Below are 23238 nucleotides of genomic sequence, written 5' to 3' on the forward strand. Positions count from 1 at the left end.
TGTGAATGAAGCAATTGATCTAATTTTGGATCGTGGCCCATGGTGAGGATGAAAATATCGAACCTGAGGAGGCGATGGAGGAGGAGGCCTGCTGATAGGGGGAGGACGATTCTGAATATGATCCAGATTCTGAAGAATCAACAGATGAAGGGGCACATGCCAACACTATATCTATGTACAGTATATAGAGAGCTGAAAGGATCGGTTCAACAAAAAAATTGGATCAACAAAAAATGAATGGAAGCTGTTTTGATGTCTTTTTTCATGCAGAAATACCAGACATTTCCTCATTCCAGCCTCCAATTGTGAAGATTTGCTTCTATTCTTTGTCTCATATTGTCAACAAAATGTGTTTGGATTTTGGACTGCTGGGTCAGACAAAGCAACTCATTTCGTGACATCTTCTATTGCAGAGCTTAATGAAATCGTGATGGGCAATTTCTACTATTTTTGACAATTTGTAGACCAGGGGTGTCAAACTCATTTTAGTTTATGGGCCACATACAGCCTTGTTGGATGTCAGATGGGCCGGACCAATAAAACCATCACACAATAACCTATAAGGAACATCAGCTCCAATGTTTTCCCCTTTTTATGTGTAAAGAATTACAAGTACATTCTGTCGACATTCATCATTTTACAAGAAGATGAACAGCCTGAGATATCTGAGAAGAAAAATCAGTACAATTTCCTGATACAGATTCTTTTGAACTGAAGCTGCCGACAATATTTTGCACAATGTTCAATATCTTAAAATATGACCACAGTAAGTTTTCATTGTTATATCAGAGAGCTGTTATCTGGTCAGAGTGTAAAAGCCTCTGAAGCAGAATTTTACACTAATTGGGCAACACATTGTTTAACTTGCTCCTGAGACCTGGCACCTCTGAGTCCAGTCAGTGGGCCGGATTGGACCCTTTGGTGGGCCGGTTCTGGCCCATGGGCCGTATGTTTGACATCCCTGTTGTAGACCACATAGCTAACCAATTACCTGAGAAAACAAAATGCAGATTAATCAGTACTATTAAAACAAATTGCAGCTCTAGTAGCATTCTGCAACTAATGTCCATGAATGTCCAAGAATTGTACTTATGAGGCAGACTGGTAAGATTTCTACAAAATGAGAACAATAGAAATAGAAGTCTGTAATGTTGAGCATCTTATTATAGTGGGAATAAAGTTGTCTCACACAAAATCAGTTCATAATCAGGATCTTATTTCTTAACAGTTACAAGTCTGGTCATTTTTGGGTGAAAACACAAAAGCTGAATACATGCTGGATGCATACCAGATAGGAGGGCATGAGTATCACATATAAACTTGGCAAAGCGGTCTCTGAAAGTGCTCAGAAAATTGACATTTTACCATCTACACTTCCATGACAACTGGCCAAACCCCATCTACTGAGGAAGACCATGTGATCTCATGCAAAACCCCAGAACAGCTGCTTAATTGTCTCCTAAGAGAGTTTTCAAGGTCAAGAATGAGCTGTTAACTTTTAATCTAAAAGTCATAATGGAAGTTTATGTGCCTGTGAAGTGACAAACAGCAGAAAAACAATAAGGTCGCCACTTGCTATGACCTTACTGCTAATGAATTATGACTTAATTAATATCATACCAGTCAATCAATAATGACTGCAGGCGTTATTGATGAGCTGTGCGCAGGTACAGATTGTTTTTTCCTCTCCTCAGAGACTGGATGGGTTAAACCACTTCTGCTCTATGAAAAAAGAAGAAAGAAAGAAAAAGCCTGCAGCTCATCGGCTGATATCACAATCACAGTGTGGCTTTTATTCATTGGAACTGTCACACCCCCCCCGTGTCATGTGCTGCGGTTCCCCCACGGGGACCCACGGCGGTGCGGAGGTCGATCCACCGGCTCTCTGTCCCCTCCCATCGGCGTCCCCTGCCGCCGTGCGCGGCCACACCTGCATTAAACGGGGAAAGTCCGTCCGCTGGAGAGGCACAGAGACTGCGAGGCTTCAGAGAAGCGGAGGCAGGAAGCGGAGCACCTCCACCTCCAGCAGCTCCCATCGCATGACTCCGGACACTTTGATCCGAAAAGGGTGAAGGTGTGAAGGCATGCGATGATTGGTTGTACAGAGACTTTGCAGCCGTGGAGGACACAGGGTGGGAAATTAGGATTAAAGACGAAATAGACGCTACGGAATAGAAGAGACCGAGTGAGCAGCTGAGCGCACAGGTAAGACAGGCGTCTAATGAACTACATAGAGACAGACAGGAACTGCCCCGGTACAACTTTTTCTAATCAAACACCCTTTTCCTTTATGTTTAAGTTTTCTCTATTTTCAGTTTTAACTTATTTGTGGGTGCTAAATTATTTACATTTCCCCTAGTCCCCAATGAAAACAACAATAATAAACAATAAATAATATAATAGTCATTATTATTATTACTGAATTATACAGATCCATGCAGCCTATATTTGACCATCAGTGGGTTTATACTGAACTTATATCATGTGCTGATATAGAACATGTCATTAACCATGTCATCATCTGTCATATAATATATATTTTTAAAAAATGCTATAAACACTGTTAATTACTTAATTATTTCTTTTAGTCTTGTATACAAAGGAAAAAGGCAACACTGAAGATAAAAAAAAACCATTTTATTTAGCTTTATTTATTTATTTTTTCATATTATATAATTGTTTTTCCTTTCTTTCTTTCTTTCTTTCTTTCTTTCTTTCTTCCTTTCTTTTTTTTTTTTAACCTACGTCTTACCCCATAATACTTTGTCCACCTTCAGAGTCTCCGAAGTTTGGAGATGAACAGCAACCTCTTGTATGTGAGAACTTGCTGGAATGCTTATACAGTAAACACTGATAATATTGTCAAGCACAGAAGCCATGTTTTACTCTCAAATCACTCACTGTTTCATGGTTGCTACTGAATATTAAATAATTATAACACATATACGTTAGCAGACAAGACTGTAGATTCAGAAGCATCAACCTGTAAACACACCTGTTCTTAATGTAGCCTATTATTTGTAACTGAACTTTTTTGCCCAGTAGCAGCCACGTAATGTCTGTGTGTTCTGGACTTTCCGGAACGAATGAATGGCTAATTTAGTTTCCATTAAAAACAAGGAAGTAAAACATGTTGACATTATCACACCCTGACCTTTGCACCAGGGGAATGGCCCACAGTTATCAAGTGCATGTAAAATGCTAGTGTGTAGCACTTTAGATCATCAGTTCCCAGAACTACTGTCATATACTCTGAGGTCAGTTTTACAGCATTGTGGAAAAAATTCATAAACCACAGGAGAGAAAGTGTTGTCAATGCTGTATTCAAGTCATTATCACTGGCATGCATCGATATACAGTCCACGCATGACCCCCTGTGCTACGTATAGATCTGGTGTAACTTATCTAAAGAAGACTACAGATGAATCATGACACGGGCATCTGAAGTAGGTTACATGTTGTTGCTCTCAAATACAGTTTACAGATCTAACACACAAACAAGTCAGGCTGACAACATGTGATAGACCTCATTAGAGAAGAGCCTGGAGTCAACACAAAGCGCTGGGTGAAAGAGCAGGAGGAGGAGTATGAGTGTGTCTGTGGATGACCGGGCAGAGTGGAGGAGTTATATGAGAGCTCCGTATAGGTGAGGTGTGTGTTCATGCTTGTGTGTATATGTGACACGGATGCCAGACAAAGAGTGGAGCAGAGAGTAGGACAGAATCTTAAATATCCCCGAGAGGCATTTTGTTTCACAGTCAGCAGATACACAAAGTCAGGCATGTAGTGTGTCGTCAACAGCAGCTGTACCGACTGTCAACCTCTGTCCCTGCGCATACAATATCCGCCTATAAGCATAATCAATTCAACTTATTCAATATAGTGAGAGTTGGGGAAGGATTGCGGGAACATTTTTGTGTTGAGGGAAGTCATTCTCTCTCTCAAAATAATATTAAGCTGCTCTATGCAGTTTTTTTTTTTTTTTTTATTACAACACTCACTTTGTCAGGCTGTCCTGTCCTAAATGCTAACATTAGTGTGCTCACATTTACAATGCCATGCTGAAGTTTAGAGGACATGATGAGCATGTTAAGCTTGTGAGCATGCTAACACTTCCTAATTAAACAAAAAGTAGCCTACAGCTAAGGCCAATGGGGAAGTCTTTAGTTGTGCAGGTGTTTGGCCAAACTATTTCTTAGCCAGGACTAGTTGCTAGGCAACCAGGAAGTTACAGGTCGAGGCTAAGTAATAGTCTGGCACATAAAAATAGGGACCTGTTTTTACACCTTTTGTAAACAGATTAGATATAAATTGTTTATTGCTGAGGTTTAGAGTTGCTGGTTAACAGATTTTGTTTTCATTGAGCAGAGCCAAGCCAACTGTTTTACCGTCTTTGTGCTAAGCTAAGCTAATCGGCAGCTGGCTGTATAGCGTACAGACATGACGGTGGTATCATCTTCTTATCCAACTCCCTGCAAGAAAGCAAATAGATGTTTTTCCCAGAAGGGCACCAAAAATATGACAAATCATCCTTTTAGGTAGCATGAACATCTGTACCAAATTCCATGGCAATCCATTTAGATGTTCTTAAGGTAATTCCCTTAACACCAGAAATATCAACCTCATGGTGGCAAGAAATAACAGGGGATAAGCAAAGTCAGTGGGCATCGTGATCCAGGGAACATGAATGTCTGTACACAATTTCACGGCAATCCCTGTGGCTAAAAATACCGTACCACACCACCAGTTTCTCAGCCTAAATCGTGAGGTGCTGCAGCAGCATAGACGACACCTCAGGTAGTCAACAAATAAGACAGACGGCCAGACACTGAGCCAGCCATCTCATTCATTATAATCATTATCGCTGGACAGCCAATATCAAATTAGAATATGCTTAATATCACCTCTGAACCCACAAGAGGAAGGGAGGAGGGTTAAAAAAACAAAGGCTGAAGAAAAAAAAAGAGAAGGCAGCCTCTTTCCTATCGTCAGCAGGAGCGAAGCAGAAGGGGACCAGCATGTTAATTGGTGATTTGATTAGCGTTTTAATATTGCAGCTGTGCCCGAAAGAGGAGAGTAACTGGCTGCCCAGAGGTTTCTCTTTCCTTTTTTTAAAATCAACAGTATTCTGATGGAGGGACCGACACAGCTTAGTCATTATGCACGTCAGTCTGTTAATTTCCTCCAACTTCCAAAAAAGGAAATCATCATTTCTTTGCTCTAGTTTGGTAATGGAGAGTATTTGATGGAAGCAGAAATATTCAAGCCATTTTGAGTCAGGCCCAGCATTTAAGAGCCCCATTTGGCTCCTGCTGTAGTAAAGGGACTGAATGGGGCCCACAGCCTGTGCTAAACTGAACAAGACTGGGCTGGGCTACATTTTTGTCAACAGCAGTGTGCACCACCACTGAGAGGAGGAAGCTCCATTTAAAAAGGGGGAAATGCCATATGCTGTATTAGATAACAGATTGAAAATGTTTTCTGTGCATTTTCATGAATCCTGTTCTGATTATCAGGGCCCATATTGTTAATGTGTGCTTGTGCTGGGTGTTAACAATGCTGACGGATGTTACTGCGGTTGATGAATAGGTGAATTTCTAATGCTGAGAATGATGGGGAGTAGATAAAAGAGGAAATGACGGGGTAATGACACCACAGTATTTCTGAAAAAACAAAACAAAAAAACAATGTAAACACCACAGCATGAAAACAGGTGCATCATGATGTGTATGTGCCTGCATGCAGTGTGCCACAGGGGCTTTGAGTCAGGCAGCATTACCTGGAGCCAGAGGGGGATCTGTGGCAAAGACAAGTAATCCCCCCCGACCCCTTGCACACATCTCTCTCTGCGACACCAAAACGCCAGAGCAGACAGCAGACGGGAGAGAGATAAGAAGTTAGCCAGATAAAGGAGCCTTGGTGGTGAGACAGAGGAGGAGAGGCGAGAGGTAGAACAAAGTAAGGAAGGTGTGGAAGGCTGGAGAGATAAGAAAGGATTGGAGGGAAAACAGATGGAGATGAGTGTGTTTGTGTGTGGATAAGGTGTCAGGGGGGCAGGTCTTGGCTAGCTGTGCCGGTTGAGGTGATGCTGTGCCATAAGCTGAGAAATGAGCTCGCTCAGAAAGGGTGGAATTAAACCATCTGAGAGGAGCCAGGGAGTCAGAGGGAGAATTGAAACAGGAGGGGTCTGTTTAAAGTCTCCAGAAATGTCAATGACCGTAAAGACAAAGAGTCTACAGACAATATAGCGTGCAGTATGCTAACACTGACAAAGCTGGAGTGGGTGGGATGCTTACCTTGTTAACCATTTTAGTTAAGCGTGTTAGCACGCTAACATCTGCTAATTAGCATCAAACACAAAGTGCAGCTGAGACTCATAGGAGTGTCATTAGTTTAGAGTTGGTAATAAATTGAAATGTTTAATTGTAACCTGATGATGGCACTTGATGATGAGTCTGAGGATTAAAATTATAAATGTTGAGGAATATAAATGTTGTTACCAAATTTATTGGCAATCATCCCATAGCTGTCCACACAACTTAAAACCCCAAATGTCAACCTCACAGCAACGCTAAAAGAAAAGTCAGGAATCACCAAAATCATTTTGTTAGATCCTCTGTGGACCATACACCATCACTGAATAATTGAAAATTTTGACTTGCTTATGGCACTGTCCGTCCTGGAAGAGGGATCCCTCCTCAGTTGCTCTTCCTTAGATTTCTACCGTTTTTTTCCCCCGTTAACGTTTTTTTGGGGGGGAGTTTTTCCTTATCCGCTGCAAGGGTCCTAAGGACAGAGGGATGTCGTATGCTGTAAAGCCCTGTGAGGTAAATTGTGATTTGTGATATTGGGCTTTATAAATAAAATTTAAAAAATTGAATTGAAACAATTGAATTGAATAGATGAAATATCATGTGACCACCAGAGTCATTAGCTGTCATCTTCTGAGGACCATGAATATCTGCATAGTATTTTATGCCAACCATTAAGTGGATGTTGAGATATTTTACTGAATAATTGAGAACTTTGAATTGTTTATGGCGCTAGATGAAAAGTCAGGGAATAACCAAAGTCATTTTGTTAGATCCTCTGTGGACCATGAATATCTGCACAACATTTTGTGCCAATCCATTGAGTAGATGTTATGATATTTCACTGAATAACTGAAAACTTTGAATTGCCGATGGCACTAGACAAAAGGTCAAGGGATTACTAGAGTCATTAGATATCATGCTCTGAGGACCATGGATATCTGCATAGTATTTTATGCCAACCATTAAGGGTACATGTTGAGATATTTTACTGAATAATTAAGAACTTTGAATTGTTTATGGCGCCAGATGAAATGTCAGGGAATCACCAAAGTCATTTTGATAGATCCTCTGTGGACCATGAATATATGCATAGTATTTTGTACCAACTATTTAGTAGATGTTGAAATACTTTACTGAATAATTGGAAACTTTGACTTGTTTATGGCACTAAATGAAATGTCAGGGAATCACCAAAGTCATTAGGTGTCATCCTCTGTGGGCCATGAATATCTGCACAATGTTTTGTGCCAATCCATGAAGTAGATGTTATGATATTTTCCTGAATGACTGAAAAAAGACACTATTCGTACATCACTTTCTTGGGATGAAGCATTTTTGAGGTTTCAACAAAGTGATGCAATTGCTGTTGGAGGAATATAAGCTGTAACTCATTGGCAGAACAAAGGCTAAGCTGAGCCACAGGGGTGAGTTTACAGTACAGTATGTGCAGCTGATGTAAAGATCTTTCTTTCTCTCTTTCTGTCTTAGGTTTTTCCTTGTGATCCCTGACAGAGCAGGGACAGTGACACTGACTCGGCCATTGTCTCCTCACTGTTTCTGGACATAGTGATGCTCCCTGGTTGCCTCTGCTGTCTATTGTGACCGTAGAGAAAAAAGAAAGATCCAGCTTGTCTGCATAAAGACCTATTCAGCATCATTTCTCTTTGCCAGCCACATTTGCAACCCCAAGAACAGCAGTGAAGTCTCAGCACTATCCCTAGCCCCAAGCCTACCCCTCCATCCTCAGCCCCCTCTCCCCTAACCCCCTTATCCCTATCCCACTCCCTCAGCCCCTTCCCTCTCTGCAGCCCCAGCTTCAGCCTCAGCCTTTGCCCCATTCGGAGTCCCAGATGACAGCTCAGAAACATCCGTTACCCTCCTACTCCACACGAGCCTTCTTTCCTCTCCCTCCAGCCCCTGTGGCGCTTGGCACCAATGCCCATCACATAGACAGATGGAGCCAACCCTGACCCCTCTCCTCGCCCGTGGGGACGCCAAGAGAATCAACGCCTGACTAGAGGAGAGGGGGTGTGTGTGAGTGTGCGTGGAGAGGGGGAGACAGGAAGCAGAGAGGAGGGGAGTATTGCTTTGTCACCACGGCAACACATCGCCCAGTCTCCCGTGGACTCCCCTTCAGCCCAACCCGAGGCCTTTGGATAAAAACGCACACAGCAGGAAATTCAGCAGCAGGACCAGAAGGACCTCGTTTTTTCCCCCTCTAAATTGTGCTTGACATATTTTTGCTTTGATTATTTGGCATGGATGTCTTGTTCTATTTCAGTGTGGAGAGAAGATGCGAACATTGACAAAGCTCTAAATATAATTTGAAACAAACAGGAAACCACGATAAGACTGATCTAAAAAAGCTGAAGGAAAGCCCACTCCTCAGTCTAAAGTGTTGTCTGTTTTTCCAAGTTTGACTTTGAGCCCCACACTTCCTTTTCCCTCTGGCCTCTGTGGTCTAAATGAATTGTTGTAAGAAAAGCTGCAATCGCCTGGAAAAAAATATCCCCATTTTTACTAGCAAATCAACACGTAGGAGGGGTTTTTTTTACAGTAAGAAAGACACTTTTTGCTTCCCACACTTGAATTAAGCCAAAGGAGCTTTTCCCTGACAGCAAAAAGGAAATACTTGTGGGACTCAGTCAGAGCTTCCTTGGATATGCATGTATGTCTTTATCTAAGCAGTAACATTGTGCACTACACCTCTGCTAAATGGCCCAGCACTGACTTCATGTCAAGGCATTTGCAGTTTCATTCTCATGACTAAACATCCCACTTGAGTCCCTGCAGTTTTATACAAGAAGCAAGATTTTGGCTATTCTACTTTTGCTGGATTTTGTTGCCGTCGTCTAACCTCCTCTGCTGACCAGAATTCTGATTATCATATAATGCCAGACTACCAATTTTAAAAGAACCACGCATCAACAATAAAACGAGACACTAATGGCCGGTGAAATGAATTCAGCGGGCTGACATAACAGAGGGGGGAATACCGGAGTCCCAATGCTTCCCAGGTAATTGGAGTGCAGTATAGTGTTTTTTTCCTCCAAAGCACAGCTTCTCTGGTGACCTTGCAGGCTGAAAACCTAGAGGAGGCAGAAACAGAAAGAGAAAGATGTCCAAGGTTTACGATTATCTTTGAGATTTTTCATCATTACTCTCAGAGCATTAGCATAACAGAGAATGTTTGGACTGTTAGCGTGTCTTCAGTCATTTTAGCTTTGACTGCAAGGCTGAGCGTCCAGCGCACACAAATTAATCCTGTCAATTTAAAGAAACCCATTAAGGATTTTCCTCAGAGAGAGCCTTTGTTTCAAATCAATCGTGATACTGATCACTGGTGCAGCTCCCCATAGCCTCTGTGAGATACTTCAGACTGTGAAATATGCTATGACCGTCGGTTTTTGATGAATAAGTTAGTCACATTCGCTTGGGTTGTCTATCCAAACCTTCTTAATTGGGCCAAATGAAGGGCTGAAGTGGCTCATCAATAATGCTGTTTCTGGTCTTATTCATTTTTACAGTCAGATATTTTTTGAATATGCAAAGAGCATTGTGGGAGTTGTGTGAAAATTCACAGCTAAGGTGTGAAGATTCATCGCTAGACATAATGTACAGGAGGTTTTCAGTGCACAGGTGTAGAGAACTGGAAGGTTCCTGGCTAATGGCACCAATGGAGTGTGTGACAACGATTATGGAGGTTTACTGTGGAACAGGTTTAACAAAGTCTTGTTTGTAATCTTTGTCAGACTGTATGATATCAGTTTGAGATGTGTCAGGTTGTGCGGTGAATCGTAGTGCTACGATGTAACCACTCCACAGCTTCTCAAGGTTTCATCTTTGCCAGAGTACCACCAACTTCTTCTTGGTATGGGTCATTTTTCGGAGAGGTCCTGACTTTCTCCACAGCTCCAAAATTGTCCGCCTTACTGGGCAATCTGGGACAACCATTTTTGATTCACGATCAGAGATTTTACCAGGTTTCTCTCACGATTGCCAACCCAAAATGACACAGTGTAACGAGGCTTTTAGCGACTTTAATTCCAGATAACCAAAATACTGCCATAGGCCTACCTTTGAAAAACTAAGTCATGTGGAGTTGTGTAAATTGTTTGTGCCTCTGTTGTTGTTTTGTTGTACTTAAAAGGTGCCTAGTGGAGAGCGAAGCAGTGAGTCAGTGCTTTTGTAAAGATATTTATGAGGCCAATATGACACGGCTGATATGACAGAGTCTAGAGGTCATATAAGTGATAAAAGAGGAAAGGCAGACACAGTCCAGTGGGTTCTGTGTGCGTACGTGTCTATTGGGATCCGAGTGTGAGAAGCACAACATGGGGTAAGATATACTCGCGTCGTTAAGGGTTCGATTTCATCTTATGATCTTTGTTGCGTGCCATTGCCTCTCGCTCCATCAGCCAGTTGTGTTCCTGCCTCGCTTTACTGTGAGCTATCTAATGAAACAGAAAATAATCTTTCATACGCTTGTACAGTATGAAGGGAGGTGATATTTTCAAAACTTTAATAAGACAAAGAGGTGGATAGTGGTGGAGTATCACATTATATTGTTTTTGTCACCTTAACACCTTTGGCGCCTCAACTTCAGACACACACACACACACACACACACACACTGAAAACAAAAAAAACATACAGACACACACCTCAATTACTGTGCTATTTCTGTGGTGCTACCTGTCAGTGACACTGAGCTCAAACCAGCTGGGATTAATTAGTGACTCAACACACACACACACACACACACACACACACACCTTCATCTCTGTTTTTCTGTGTGAAATATACACACATGCATCATACAAGAATAAATACACACACTTTACTATTCATTTACAACAGTTCCCTCCTGCAAAACACACACACACACACACACGCACACACACACACACACTACCATCCATCAGCTACAGGATGTGAAAAGCCTCCAGAACAGCATGTTGCCAATAAACAGCCCCCCTTCTCCGCTGTAATTACCTCACTCTTCATTTCACACCTTGTGTATGCACCTCATATCTCCCCGTGTCACGGTGTTACCGCTCTGCCTCAGCACAAGGCGATACCTGTCCAGGCTAATAAGAAATGTGGTCTTGCATTTAGTTTATAGTCTTTTCTAAACAGGCTGAATAAATCTGATAGGAATCTGTTTCTGCCACTGCATCTGAACCCAAGATATTCCAGTCAAAATGTGCGATCATGTTCTGCTCGTTCGGATTGACACATTTTTTTTATTTCGCGGGACGTTGTTTGTGTTAGCAAAATCCACGGCTGGCGAGGACAAGCTGTAACTCCTGTCAGCCTGTGTCGGGGCCGCGTGGGCTTGTGCCGCGCACTGCTGACTTTGATAGAAATAAAGCCCCTGACAGGTTTTAAAAGACAAGCTGTCGAAAGCTATAACCTTGGGGATGATTGTTTGTGTTTGTGCATGTGTGTGTGCTGCATGATTGTGTTATGGGGGTGTGATGAGATTACAAACAACAGTAGAGATTAAATATGCAGTGGTAAGGTGAAGAATGACAGAGGAGAGAATGGGAATAAAACAAAATAGAGTAGGAAATAAATAAAATTGGCAGGTGTCATGAGCTTTTAACAGATATTTGGTAAACATATAAACATAGTATTTCAGTATGGACAATGCACACAGTGAGAAAAGAAGATTAACTGGACTTAAGGTACTAGAGAGTTCAAATGCGAGGATTCATTGGGTGAGCTAGTGTGTGTGGGTTTGGGAGGGAGAAAAGAAAATTTACATTTGTGCATTAGCTTTTTGATTCTGTGAGCGTGTGTGTGTGTGTGTGTGTGTGTGTGTATGTGGATGAGCATTGTTTATTCTATCGGCAGCTGATGCTTGTTTTATCCAGCCACCTCTGTAGTGGCAACTCATTAGCATAGTGATAATGAGAGATAGGAAAGGTTGCCAGTGTCAGCACACCAAGTTTTTTGCACAGTCAAAACAGTAAGTTTGGATGTTCAGAGAAACTGTGAGCATGTGTGTGTGTGTGTGTGTGTGTGTGTGTGTATTTATTCACCACATACTGCAAAGATATGCAAACTTAGAATGTTCACGAGTAACTTGACACCAGGATGAATAGAACTGTTACACTGACGTCTTTCACATGTCTCACCTCACCCATGGTGTGGTCAGGAAGATGCTCTATTGCACCTGTAACCATGCAAAGGTGTGCTGAACAAACCATTGGGTTCACTTCTACATCATTACAGTAAGTTAAGAACTTAAACCAATGGACATATGGTTTACGGTACATTTACACATATGGGATTTTCAACTAGTGTGAAGTTACTCTTTAACCATCAGATCGTTCAGAGTACAAACAGATCTTAAACCTCCATTTCTTTGTTCACAGAGTGTTTGAAGGGGCAGAACAAAGGGTTTAAAGCCCACATTTTGGTGCTCATGTAAAACCTGTCTCAGTGTAACTTGTAATATGTACCTGAGCTCAGCTAGACACCACTGAAACTGCCTAGTTAAGCAGCCTCTAAATTCTGTGTTGTGCTAGTTTTAGGAATTATGGATGAGGAGTGTGCATCTGTCTCTTACCTCATTTCCACCAACATTCCCATACCTAATTTTAAACTATTCAGAGCATTTCAATGAAAAATAAATTGGTTCAGAACCCGAAAAGCTGGTTCTTAGCTGGAACCAAAAAATAGCTAATAGTTTTTTTGTTAACCTGAAGTGCAAATCATGATGACATCAGTGGGTTGGTCATATTTTAAAGACTGGAGAGGATGGAGAAGGCAACAATAGAGAAGTCGTTTATCTTTGGGCAGAAAAGAGCATTCATAGTGTGGTAATCAATGTGATCTGCCATGTTGCAACTGCTCTTTACTTCCATTGTGTATTGTGCAACGCCCTCCGTTGATGACACATCCTTGATCATGGTGGTTTTGTTAAAAACTGATAGAAACACTGACTGGTTGACTTGATAGCACCAAAGTTCCAAGCATCCTGAACGGAACCGGTTAAAAACCAGAGCTAGTTTGGTGGAAAAGATGCATCTGTGCTGTTGTGTGGAAACAAAATATACCCTAAAGTCACTTCAGACCCATTTTACTGCCCTTAAGTGCACTGTTTTGTGTTATGTGATCAATTGTAACATTCTTAGTAGTATTTCAATAAGTCGCAACACCAGCATGTTCATACATTAGATATATTGATATGGATTTGTAAAGAGCCCAGACTTAAACAACCTACTTCGGGCATATCTCTTGTGTATTAACAAAGTTACCCAGCTACCAGTAGCAGCGAGGGCACCCATGTGTAAATAAAGCTACACTGCTTTATATAAGAGGAATCACACAGTGTACAAGCCCTGATACATCTGCATCTATCTTCTCTTTCAGGCGACTGCTGCTGACCTGCAAAACCACACTGGAAATTTTATGGAGGTCTGGATTCTTTGCTTTGGATGTTGACGCTGTGAGGAGGATTTTGATTTACCTCTGTATCCAGCTAGTGTGAGCTATAAGGATTTTCATTCACACGGGGACCAAGAGACCTGAACTGATGTTGTGGAACCTTTGAATAGAGGCCAGGGTAGATAAAACTACAATACACTGAGCTCAGTCAAGTGTTTTAGTACATTTGGTGCATTACATTCATTTCCTCTGCACATTTTCCACCAACTCAAGCCACCTTTAAGATTTTCGGTGTAATATACTAAGCAATCCATTAAAACTTGTTTAATTTTCTGCTGGTGACACACACTTGTGGCGGTATTGGTGAATAAAATAAGGACTGCAAGGATTATCGGGTGGATTCTTGTCTTCTCTGTTGTGGTGGCGGCCTTATTCAGCAGGCTGGGAGTGGCATCAGGATGCCTGAACTGGACAACTTTGCCCCTCTGAGGGGTCAGAGAGGCCCTGAGCTGGGCCTAAATGGTCCAGCAGACCCACTTCGAATTCAGCACAGCATCCTGGAGGAGCAGGTGGAGCTGTGGTGGTTCAGAGATCCTGGGAAGTCTCTGCTCTGCTACTGCGTGGCTGTACTTCTAATCTTGGGCTGCGGGCTGGGCGGCGTCGGCCTCCTCTCCACCACCACCAGCGTCTCGAGTGAATGGCGGCTGGGCGCAGGCACGGCGCTCTGCCTGCTAGCCCTGGGTGTCTTGCTCAAACAGCTGCTCAGCTCGGCTGTGCAGGACATGAACTGCGTTCGAAGCCGTCAGCGGATCAACATGCTAAAAAGTGGTGGCTTATCGGACCTGCTTGTGGTTTTGATTACCGGGCTGTCACTGTTGATTTGTGGAGGGGTCCTACTACATCTGGCCTTGGCTAACCACATGCCGAAGCCTGGCCAAGCCCTTAATGACATGTATATCTCTGGAGTGGTTTTGCTAGCTGGAGGGGGGGCTGCAGTGCTGGGCGTTGGGATATACTCTGTTGTGGTTGTCCTGCTTGAGAGGACAAGGCACGGACGAAGGTTGGTGGACCGGGTTTTGAATATCTTCACTGTTTCTGGACATATGGACCGTCAGGCTCGCAGAGAGACTACCTCCAGCCTGGCAAATCTCATATGAGATACAACACTAAGACTGTGTATTCTGGCCCCTTGCTCTTCATGTCAGAACATTTAGCCTCAACTAAATTAGAGCAGACTTGATGCCCAAATATTACAAGAAATCTGATTAAAGAGATTCATCCCTTACACGCTTCAGCTTTGTCAATCGATCATTAGACTGTGTACGAGGCAAAATGAGCTGAATTTTTAATATCTGCTTGGTGAAGATGTTCGCAATCAAATCTCAGTCACAGAGCAAGGGTGAAAGGATTTCAGTAACACACTAAAGGAAGAATCACTACACGGCTATGCTCACAGTGCAGCTAAAAATGTCCCAGTTTGGATTTTTTTTAACATTTAACCAGGTAAAAATTCAGATGTTGTGGCGTATAATTTACACAAGTGATATCTGAAAGCCTAAATCAGCATGTTATTTATGTTGTGTAAATCTTGCTCCATTCACATAGGACAAATGCCACAATTTTGATGCCTGTGGTAGCTTGGCAGAGGCAGTGGTACTATGCAGGATGTCAACACAAGCATGGGGAAAAAATTGACTCAAGTGGTATTTAGGGAAACTCAGTGAAATGAAAAGCACACATTATTAGCTGACATCTTAAACTAAAGGGAGAAGTCTTGCTTCATAAACAGAAGTTAATCTTTCGATGTTGTTATCGGATTGGTGCAGCAGTCTGGAACTGAACATGAAGGCCTGTGGTGTGAGTATAGCCTACAATGAAATGGGTCATTTGATCAATCTAAAGCTCTTCTCCACAAATGGTGTTTAAACAAAAAGTTGTTAAGACTATAAAGATGAAAAAACAGAACCCCATCTTGTCAAAGGTGATATAAGTAAGTGGTTAAAGGGATCGTCTACAAATGGGACTGTCTCACATTCAAGTCATGTATCTATTATAACCATGCGTTCTGTCAAAGTGTCCTTGGGCCAGACACTCGACAACTACCTGCTCCATTGCTATTATAAGATATTATGAATAAGAGCACCAGCTGAAATGTAAATGGATACAGAGTAAGTTATAGATGGGACATACACAAATAGCCTATGGGGAAAAAAAACATATTTAATTTTCTGTACGATTTATGCACCACCTTCTTCAGATGACAAATTTATGGGATTTAAGGATGCTCAATGCCTCAGCTTAATTATAATTTAACATAAACCATGCAGTAGGGCTGTGTTGCTTGTGACAGAGCTTGTTGAAATTTCACTGTAACATTTGACTTTCTGTGCACATGATACAAGACAACATGATTGTTGCAGAATTATATCACAGCACTGAAGAATGTATGGATCATTTGTGTTTTTGTGCATCAATGCAGTATTGTCTCGACTGTTAATCTTGCAGCGCCTTGTTTTTCCTTAAACCTGCTTTGATCTATATTTTTAATATTAACACTGAATCAAGATACTGTAATGTGAAATGGTCATTCATTGTGCTGAAGTCATGGAGAATCACATATCTCTTCAGGTCTACCGAGTTTTTAAGCCTCTTGGCTCATTGTTTTCAGTGATATGAGTATCATTCTCATCAGTCTTTCTTGGTGAACATTTTCAGCCATGAAGCTCGGATAAATTTCACACACAGTGGCTGATGGACTAGCTCTTATCTTGCCAGCTAAAGATCCAGATATTTTCCCGAGGAGCTGGTGGGTACCAAATCAGAACTAAAGAGAAGCAAACAGCTACTGGACTTACATTCATCACAAGTCAAGGCAGTAGAGTTCCCCTGGAGTGAGTCCTAAAACCTGGACATGAGTTAGCATTGCAGCACTCCTGGTTCCCTCGTCTTGAAGCCAAAAGGTTTTTTGAATGGGTGTTTGGTTAGACCCCAGAACTAACATCTGTGGTTAGCACAAGCTTCAGAAACTTTCACGTTTTGTTCTGTGACATAAAATATGTCAGTAAATACCCCCCTCATAGCTTTAGCTGTGTTGTGGGAGCAACGTTAAGATGTGACTGAGGTGTAGTTTGTGAAAAAACCCTAATGTTAGCTTTTTGCTTAAGCTTAAAAATCACAAAAGTGGTGTTAATTTATGAAGATTATCTCGCTGAACAGAACCTGTAAGTATCATGAACATGTTTTTAAAATGCGTTTTCTGCAGTGATCTGAAATCCAGGAAAAATCCTATAGGTATTTTGACGAGGGAACCAGGGCCTACAGAAAAACATTATCCCTGGAGAACTCATATGGCAGAGTTCCATTAAAGACTGTTTGAACATGTCTTTGTCAGCTCTTATTTCAAAAAGAGGTGTTTCAAATGAGCACAAATGAATGGGGCTGCACTGGACACACACAAGCGGTGGACAGTCATACAGTGTATTAAACAAAAAATTGTATTTCCCAAAGTGTTGAACTATTTCTTTATAGAAATGGCATTTTCAAAAGTATTTGGTCCAAACCAGACTTTGTACTATGGATAATGGTACAAGCTAGTTAGGTAACTAATTCAAGCTAGCTAACAGACCTAACAAGCTAGAAAATTAACTGGATACAGTATGCCAGAGGTTAATCAAACACTAAATGCAAGGCTCTCTTTCTTTCTCTGGCAATGAGTTAGCCTTTTAACGCTGCTAGTTCCCTCCTTTATTAGTCAGTGGGTTTTTTGCATGGATTTTTGGTTGAATGCCTGAAATAAGGTCTGTGGTTAACACAAGCTTAATAGATTTTGTTCTCTGACACGAAATATGTCAGTATTTACCCTCCATCCTGAATTTTGAAGCTTTTTTGTTCCATAAAAAATGCGGTTGCTAACATGTGGCTAAATGAGACTACAGAACATCGTCACGCCGAACACAGCTTTACAGCCATGTTGTGGTGGCGACGTTCATGCAACCATGGTGTAGTTCATCTATAGCCTAAAGTTAGCTTATTACTCCTGTTAATTGCAAAACTGTAAAACCTCTAAGTATCATAAACTTGTGTTCACCACAGAGCTTATTTTCTGCAGTAATCCAAAATCCAATGGAAAAATAACATCAGCTTTTGACGAAGTAATCAGGGCGAAGCTAACTTCCGCATCAGCCAACAAAAGAAATGTCAGCGCTGCAGCACTCTATTTTATGTCTTTGCTAACAAATTCACCATAACTGGTTAATAGTATGGTGATATGGTGGTATTGTGTATCAGTCCACTTGATCTCCCCCTAGTGGCTAATAGTGATTAGTGCAGCTTTAAGCAACCTAGCAAGAGTGTAAAATTCAGGATAGGCTAGTTGCAACAGCCATGAAAACAGTTTGGACAGCAATACTATATTTGCTGATTTTGGGAAAACGTGACATAAAGAATCTGGGATCCTTTTACAAGATGGCTTTGGAAATGTGAAACCAGGGCAGAACTTACAGTAAGAGTAAGAGGATGAGTCAGCAGCACTTTGACTCAAAATTACACTGGTGTGTTTTTAGTGAGTAACTTCAATTTATTTAAATCCCTGAAGCACTTAAGTAAAAGAAAGCAGGGTGCACGTTATTTCGATTTGGATCAAGTTGAAGAATCTCAGTGCATTTCTTTTAATATTACTCATGGTGTACAAAAAAAAGTCTTTAATTTAAGCATCAGGCTGTAGTTGGGGGTGACAATTGTAGTCCTTGCACTTCTGAGTTATTAGATGTATTATTGGCTCAGATAACAGGTCATTATCATTCCTCACAAAGCAGAGAAGGAGAAATAACTGTTGGGAGGAAAAATCAGTGAAATTAAACCCATTACATCCACATGGCCAGTCATAGAATTACAATGTATTTGCAAAAGTTTGGACTGGGTTGTCAATATGCTTTATCATCGCTCGCTAAATTATGTGAATTTACAGTGCAGTGACATTGCTGCATTGTTACTGGGTCTCATTCATTTACACAAGTGTTGAAACATTCATTTTCAAAGCAAAAAGGTCCCACTATTAAGGAGAAATGTGCACATTGGCAAATGAAGGTCGTTCCTGTTTGTAAAATGCTTCCAAAGCCTTTGAGAGTCATTCTTCACTCGCCTTACAGAGGAACCTCAGAAAAGGTCCTGCATAGTGTAGTGTGTGTGTGTGTGTGTGTGTGTGTGTGTGTGTGTGTGTGTGTGTGTGTGTGTGTGTGAATCAGTCACGCCTCTTTATCTGTCTGCACATACGCACAGCCTATTGCCTTGAGACAAAAGGGGTCACACAGTTAAACATTGTTGGAGTGATGACGGACAGCAAACTGAAGGCACAATGCACAAGGCGGTGGCCTGCAGGGGCTGGTATAGACTAGCACCACTCTCTCTCTCTCTCTAACACACACACACACACGCAGAAAAAACGCAAGTTCACGCTGCTTTTTTACAACACACGCAAAAATCCTGTAATCCTTACTTACACAAATCTGTCTTTTGACCCGCAGTATAAAGTAGCAATGGCAGGTTGTGTATCCATGCATGACAGCAAAAACAGGTGAGCAGAGCAAAGAGGGAGGCAGCTCTGCTACTGAGGAGAGAGGACTGAGTGGGAGGAGAGCATTCAGAGCTTCTGTCAGGCCAAGACTGTGAAAATATCTCAACACAAACAATTTAAACCAAACAAAGATGTGTTCTGCAATAACTTAGTGCAAGTCAAAATGAAAATGAAAGGTTTCTCCTCAATGACAGCACATCTGAAGCGTTCTAAGTATACTCAAAATGTATACCGATATGTTTTCACCTGTATCACAGTGTACTTGTGACTTCAGAATTTCTTATGTGATTTCACAAGTTAAAACTCAGCTTTAGTTTGCTTGTCAATGATTCATTCATTATCCATTACCACTTATCCTATTCAGGGTCACAGGGTGCTGGAGCCTCTCCCAGTGAGAGGCATGGTACTCCTTGGACAGGTTGCCAGACTATTGCAGGGCTGACGATAGAGACAGACAACCATTCACAGTCACATTCACAATTACAGGTAATTTAGAGTCACAGACTAACCTAACCTGTATGTTTTTTGACTGTGGGAGGAAGCTTAAGAACCCAGAGAAAACCCACGAGGAAGATGATGACTCTATACAGAAGGGCCCCTGCCAACCAGTGGGTGCGAACCTGGAACCCTCTAGCTGTGAGGTGACAGTGCTAACCACTCCACCTGATAAAGTTTTAGTCTCAGTAAATTCATAAACTTTATTGTTTAAGACTTCAGTAATGAAGCTCTAGCGAAAGCTCAGTCAAGAAGACAATACTTTTCATGCTCAGGCTGTAAGTTCTCTTTTCTCATCCTGCCATTCACTCCCTGCACACATGCTCACTCACTACCTCTAGGTGTCATCCTCAGGGTCTGTCAATTGAGTCATCCGCTGATTCACAATCAACCAACAGCACAGCGACCCACCTTCTCTGTCAGCCTATCATCTCACTGCTCCTCATCTTAAATATGGTTCTTTCTCTGCCAAAGTTCTTTCTTGCTGAAACCGTGCATGCCCTCCATCTCCCCATCACCACCTACTCTTTACAGATTCATCAGCCTCATCCACCTCAGCAGTCAGCAGCCTCAGAGTCATCAGCCACCACCACCACCAGTGTCTGGACTCCATGGGGGGATTTATCCTGCTGCCACTCAGATGTCCCTCCATCACAAAGTATCTCCCTCTGGTGTCCAAGCACCAAAGACTTCTATTAAATCTTAATCACCACAAATCATCTGTTAATCTGTGCACTCATATTCCGTATTAAATATTATCTTTAATCTATTCTCCTGCCTCTCCTGATTGAAATTAACAATGTTTTTAAAGTTACCTGATCATCTTATCTGAAATGACCCCGTTTGACTATAGCTATAGGCTATCAGTCGGCCTATAAAGGGAAGTTAAAGTCAAACAAAACATAACTTAAAGGAGTAGTTCAACATTTTGTCACTGTCTCATGGTAATTATCAAGCTTTAGAGATGCTGTTGGGCACATTTTGTTGTCTCAGGAAAGAATCCAGCTAACTGTCCTTCTGTTTTCAGTCTTTATGCTGAGTTTAGCAAAGCTGCTGCTGGCTGTAGTGTCATATTTAGCATACACGAGAGTGGTATCAATCTTCTCATCTAACTCTTGACAACAAATGTGAACAAGAGCATTTTCCCCAAATTTCAAACTATTCCAGCTCCTCAACTTTGAATGAACTTTGAATGATGTATTATGTAAATTTTGACATTGTTTGTCATCAAACCCAAAAATGTTCCTGTATTTGATATTTTGGGTTTACATTTATAGAGAGCTCAAAGCAGACCTGTCCACCAATAAGTCAAATTGTTCGGGCTACAATTCAGAGCTGCAATTCATCATATTATTCATATATTAACATTTAGTGAAACACTCTAGTTTTACAAACAAACAAACAAAAAACAACAGTATACCAAAACAAGATACAAAAAAAATTTATTTCCAAATATATCCCTTTGCTTCCTATTGACAAATAGTAGTCAATAAATTAACACACACACACACACACACACACGCATATTAACAATCCTCATTGGTGTCAGAGAAAAAGTCCCCACACAAGAACATGGAATGATTGTAGTAGAAGGTTTTGTACTTAACAGCAGAGATGCAATAAATCGACACAGGACTCTCTTCTTTGCTGTTGGCAGTGCAGCTCAACTGATGTGGTGCAATGCATGCACAACAGAGGGAGTGAATCACACCACAAACTGCTTTGAAGTGGTATACGGGCCTGCAGAGGTCGACACATAAAAAAAGTAATAATAAAATAACGAGTCATGGAAAAACAATTACCTCAACATATTGTCGATATTCTCAGATTCTGCAAAGAAATCCCTGCAGGTTATTTTACCTTTGTCCTGCTTCCCTCCTCCTCAACCCCCTGTTCTGTCCTTCAAACTATTTTCTACAGGGGACTAACTAGTACAGTATAAACAACAGATAGAAATATGACAAAAACAATTCTGCACCGTGCTCATTCCTCCAGTCTCAAAGCTGCAAGCTGATTTCAAGCACAAGGACAAGGTTACAGGCCCCGTGGGAGCGCGTCGACGGTATTATGTTACACAGCCAACGCCTCTGACAATATTGGGCCTTATTAATCATTGATCTGGTCGCTGGTATTAGTTTCGGTGCACTGGGGATTATGTTCACAGTGCTAAAGGTGATGATACATAGGCAATTTTTTAAGGCAATGAATATATAATATAGAGGTTCCAGCAAAACATGCCTTTGAGAGGGATGAAGATTAACAGCAGAGTTAAAATGTACTGCGTATGGATCATAGAGTGGTTATAAAGGACGAAACATATGAGGAATAAAAACCCTTTACAGTTAAAAATGCTGACAGATGTGCTGAGATGTGGAGTAGCAGTTCAAATCCCTCATTGAGCAATAACTTTGTGAGAAAAAAAAGAATAAAATCTGATGAGTCCATGGCACACTTCTCATTTAGTAACATTAATCTGCAATATTATGGCCCTTTGAGAAATAAAAACTGACAATGCCCTATCACAGTTGCTGTATATTGGCACTACATTATCTTTTGGTTTACATGTTACACAGTAGAAAGCTACACGTCTCAGTGAATAAGCCCCAAAAAAGAAAATGCTCCAAATTTTTCTCCTCCTGAGTAAAATTTGATTCAAAATGTCTCTTCACCAAATTTTGTTCTGAATTAACCTGGAGGGATATCACATTAACAGTGAGGAAATGAGAGCTTGCCAGAAGCCGGCCGGTTGTCACGAAGTTATCAGTTCATTATTCACATATTAAAACGTTTTGCTGGAGTCCTGAGGAGCCCTTAAAAAAATCACAGGTCAGAGGTGATGCAACAGCCTTTCCCGTCTGAGAGGAAGGGGCGATGTCTCGTTTTCCCTTCAGGGATGGGGAACGATTCCACGTGTCCTCCTGCGCCTGTCCTCTGCTGTCCGTTGCAGACGGGGAGCCGGAGAAACAGAGAGAGAGGAGAGAAGGGAGGAAGACAGACAGAGGGAGAAAAATATCCATTCGTCTAGCAGCATCTGTGCCCTTTAGTTTGTCCGGAGCTGGTAATCTGCCAAGAAATGTAACAGCAGAGCATTAACACAGCTTTCTTCCCCTCATCACTCCTGCACTTCACATCACTGCCAATACGAGCCCCATTAAATCCCTAAACAAGATTTGCACAAATACTAGCTGTAGTGGCATTCTACTAAATCACATTAGCAATATTTAACACAGTCCTTTCTTGGATAGGTATTTAATTCTGTGCACTTTCAGACTAGAATTATCAGGAAAAAAAAATAATTTACTATTATGAATATTGGCAATATCTCATATTCAACTGGCAAAACGTTAACACTGACTTACTCGACTTAAACCTCTTTATCCTATTTAGGGGCAGAGGTCGTCCACCAGAGCTTATCATCTCACTCTACAAGATTACACTATGTGGCAAAAGTATGTGGAC

The 23238-nt window shown here is 41.5% G+C and overlaps 2 protein-coding genes across 3 annotated transcripts in view; one reads left to right on the forward strand and one right to left on the reverse strand.

Annotated features, from left to right (window-relative positions):
• Window positions 1-1841: 1841 nt before the first annotated feature.
• Window positions 1842-17216, forward strand: LOC126397120 (transmembrane protein 125). Of its 2 annotated transcripts, XM_050055635.1 has the most exons (3): window positions 1842-2205; window positions 7803-9331; window positions 13698-17216. In XM_050055635.1, exon 3 carries the CDS (start codon window positions 14171-14173, stop codon window positions 14867-14869), a length of 699 nt encoding a protein of 232 aa, XP_049911592.1. In that variant the 5' UTR covers window positions 1842-2205; window positions 7803-9331; window positions 13698-14170; the 3' UTR covers window positions 14870-17216. The 2 variants fall into 2 exon arrangements, with proteins under 2 accessions (XP_049911592.1, XP_049911593.1); XM_050055636.1 differs by lacking the exon at window positions 7803-9331.
• Window positions 17217-21204: 3988 nt separating this feature from the next.
• Window positions 21205-23238, reverse strand: part of ap1m3 (adaptor related protein complex 1 subunit mu 3) — a 36578-nt gene continuing 34544 nt past the window's right edge. The window contains exon 12 of the mRNA XM_050055526.1: window positions 21205-22842. Coding sequence (XP_049911483.1) covers window positions 22820-22842 — 23 coding nt within the window. The 3' untranslated portion in view covers window positions 21205-22819. The remainder of the gene's footprint in view (window positions 22843-23238) is intronic.

Source organism: Epinephelus moara, chromosome 10 (assembly GCF_006386435.1).
Source record: "Epinephelus moara isolate mb chromosome 10, YSFRI_EMoa_1.0, whole genome shotgun sequence".
Lineage (NCBI taxonomy): Eukaryota > Metazoa > Chordata > Actinopteri > Perciformes > Serranidae > Epinephelus > Epinephelus moara.

Excerpts from the sequence above, each read along its gene's own strand:
- LOC126397120 (XM_050055635.1), top strand. The coding sequence starts at position 14,171 with ATGCCTGAACTGGACAACTTTGCCCCTCTGAGGGGTCAGAGAGGCCCT.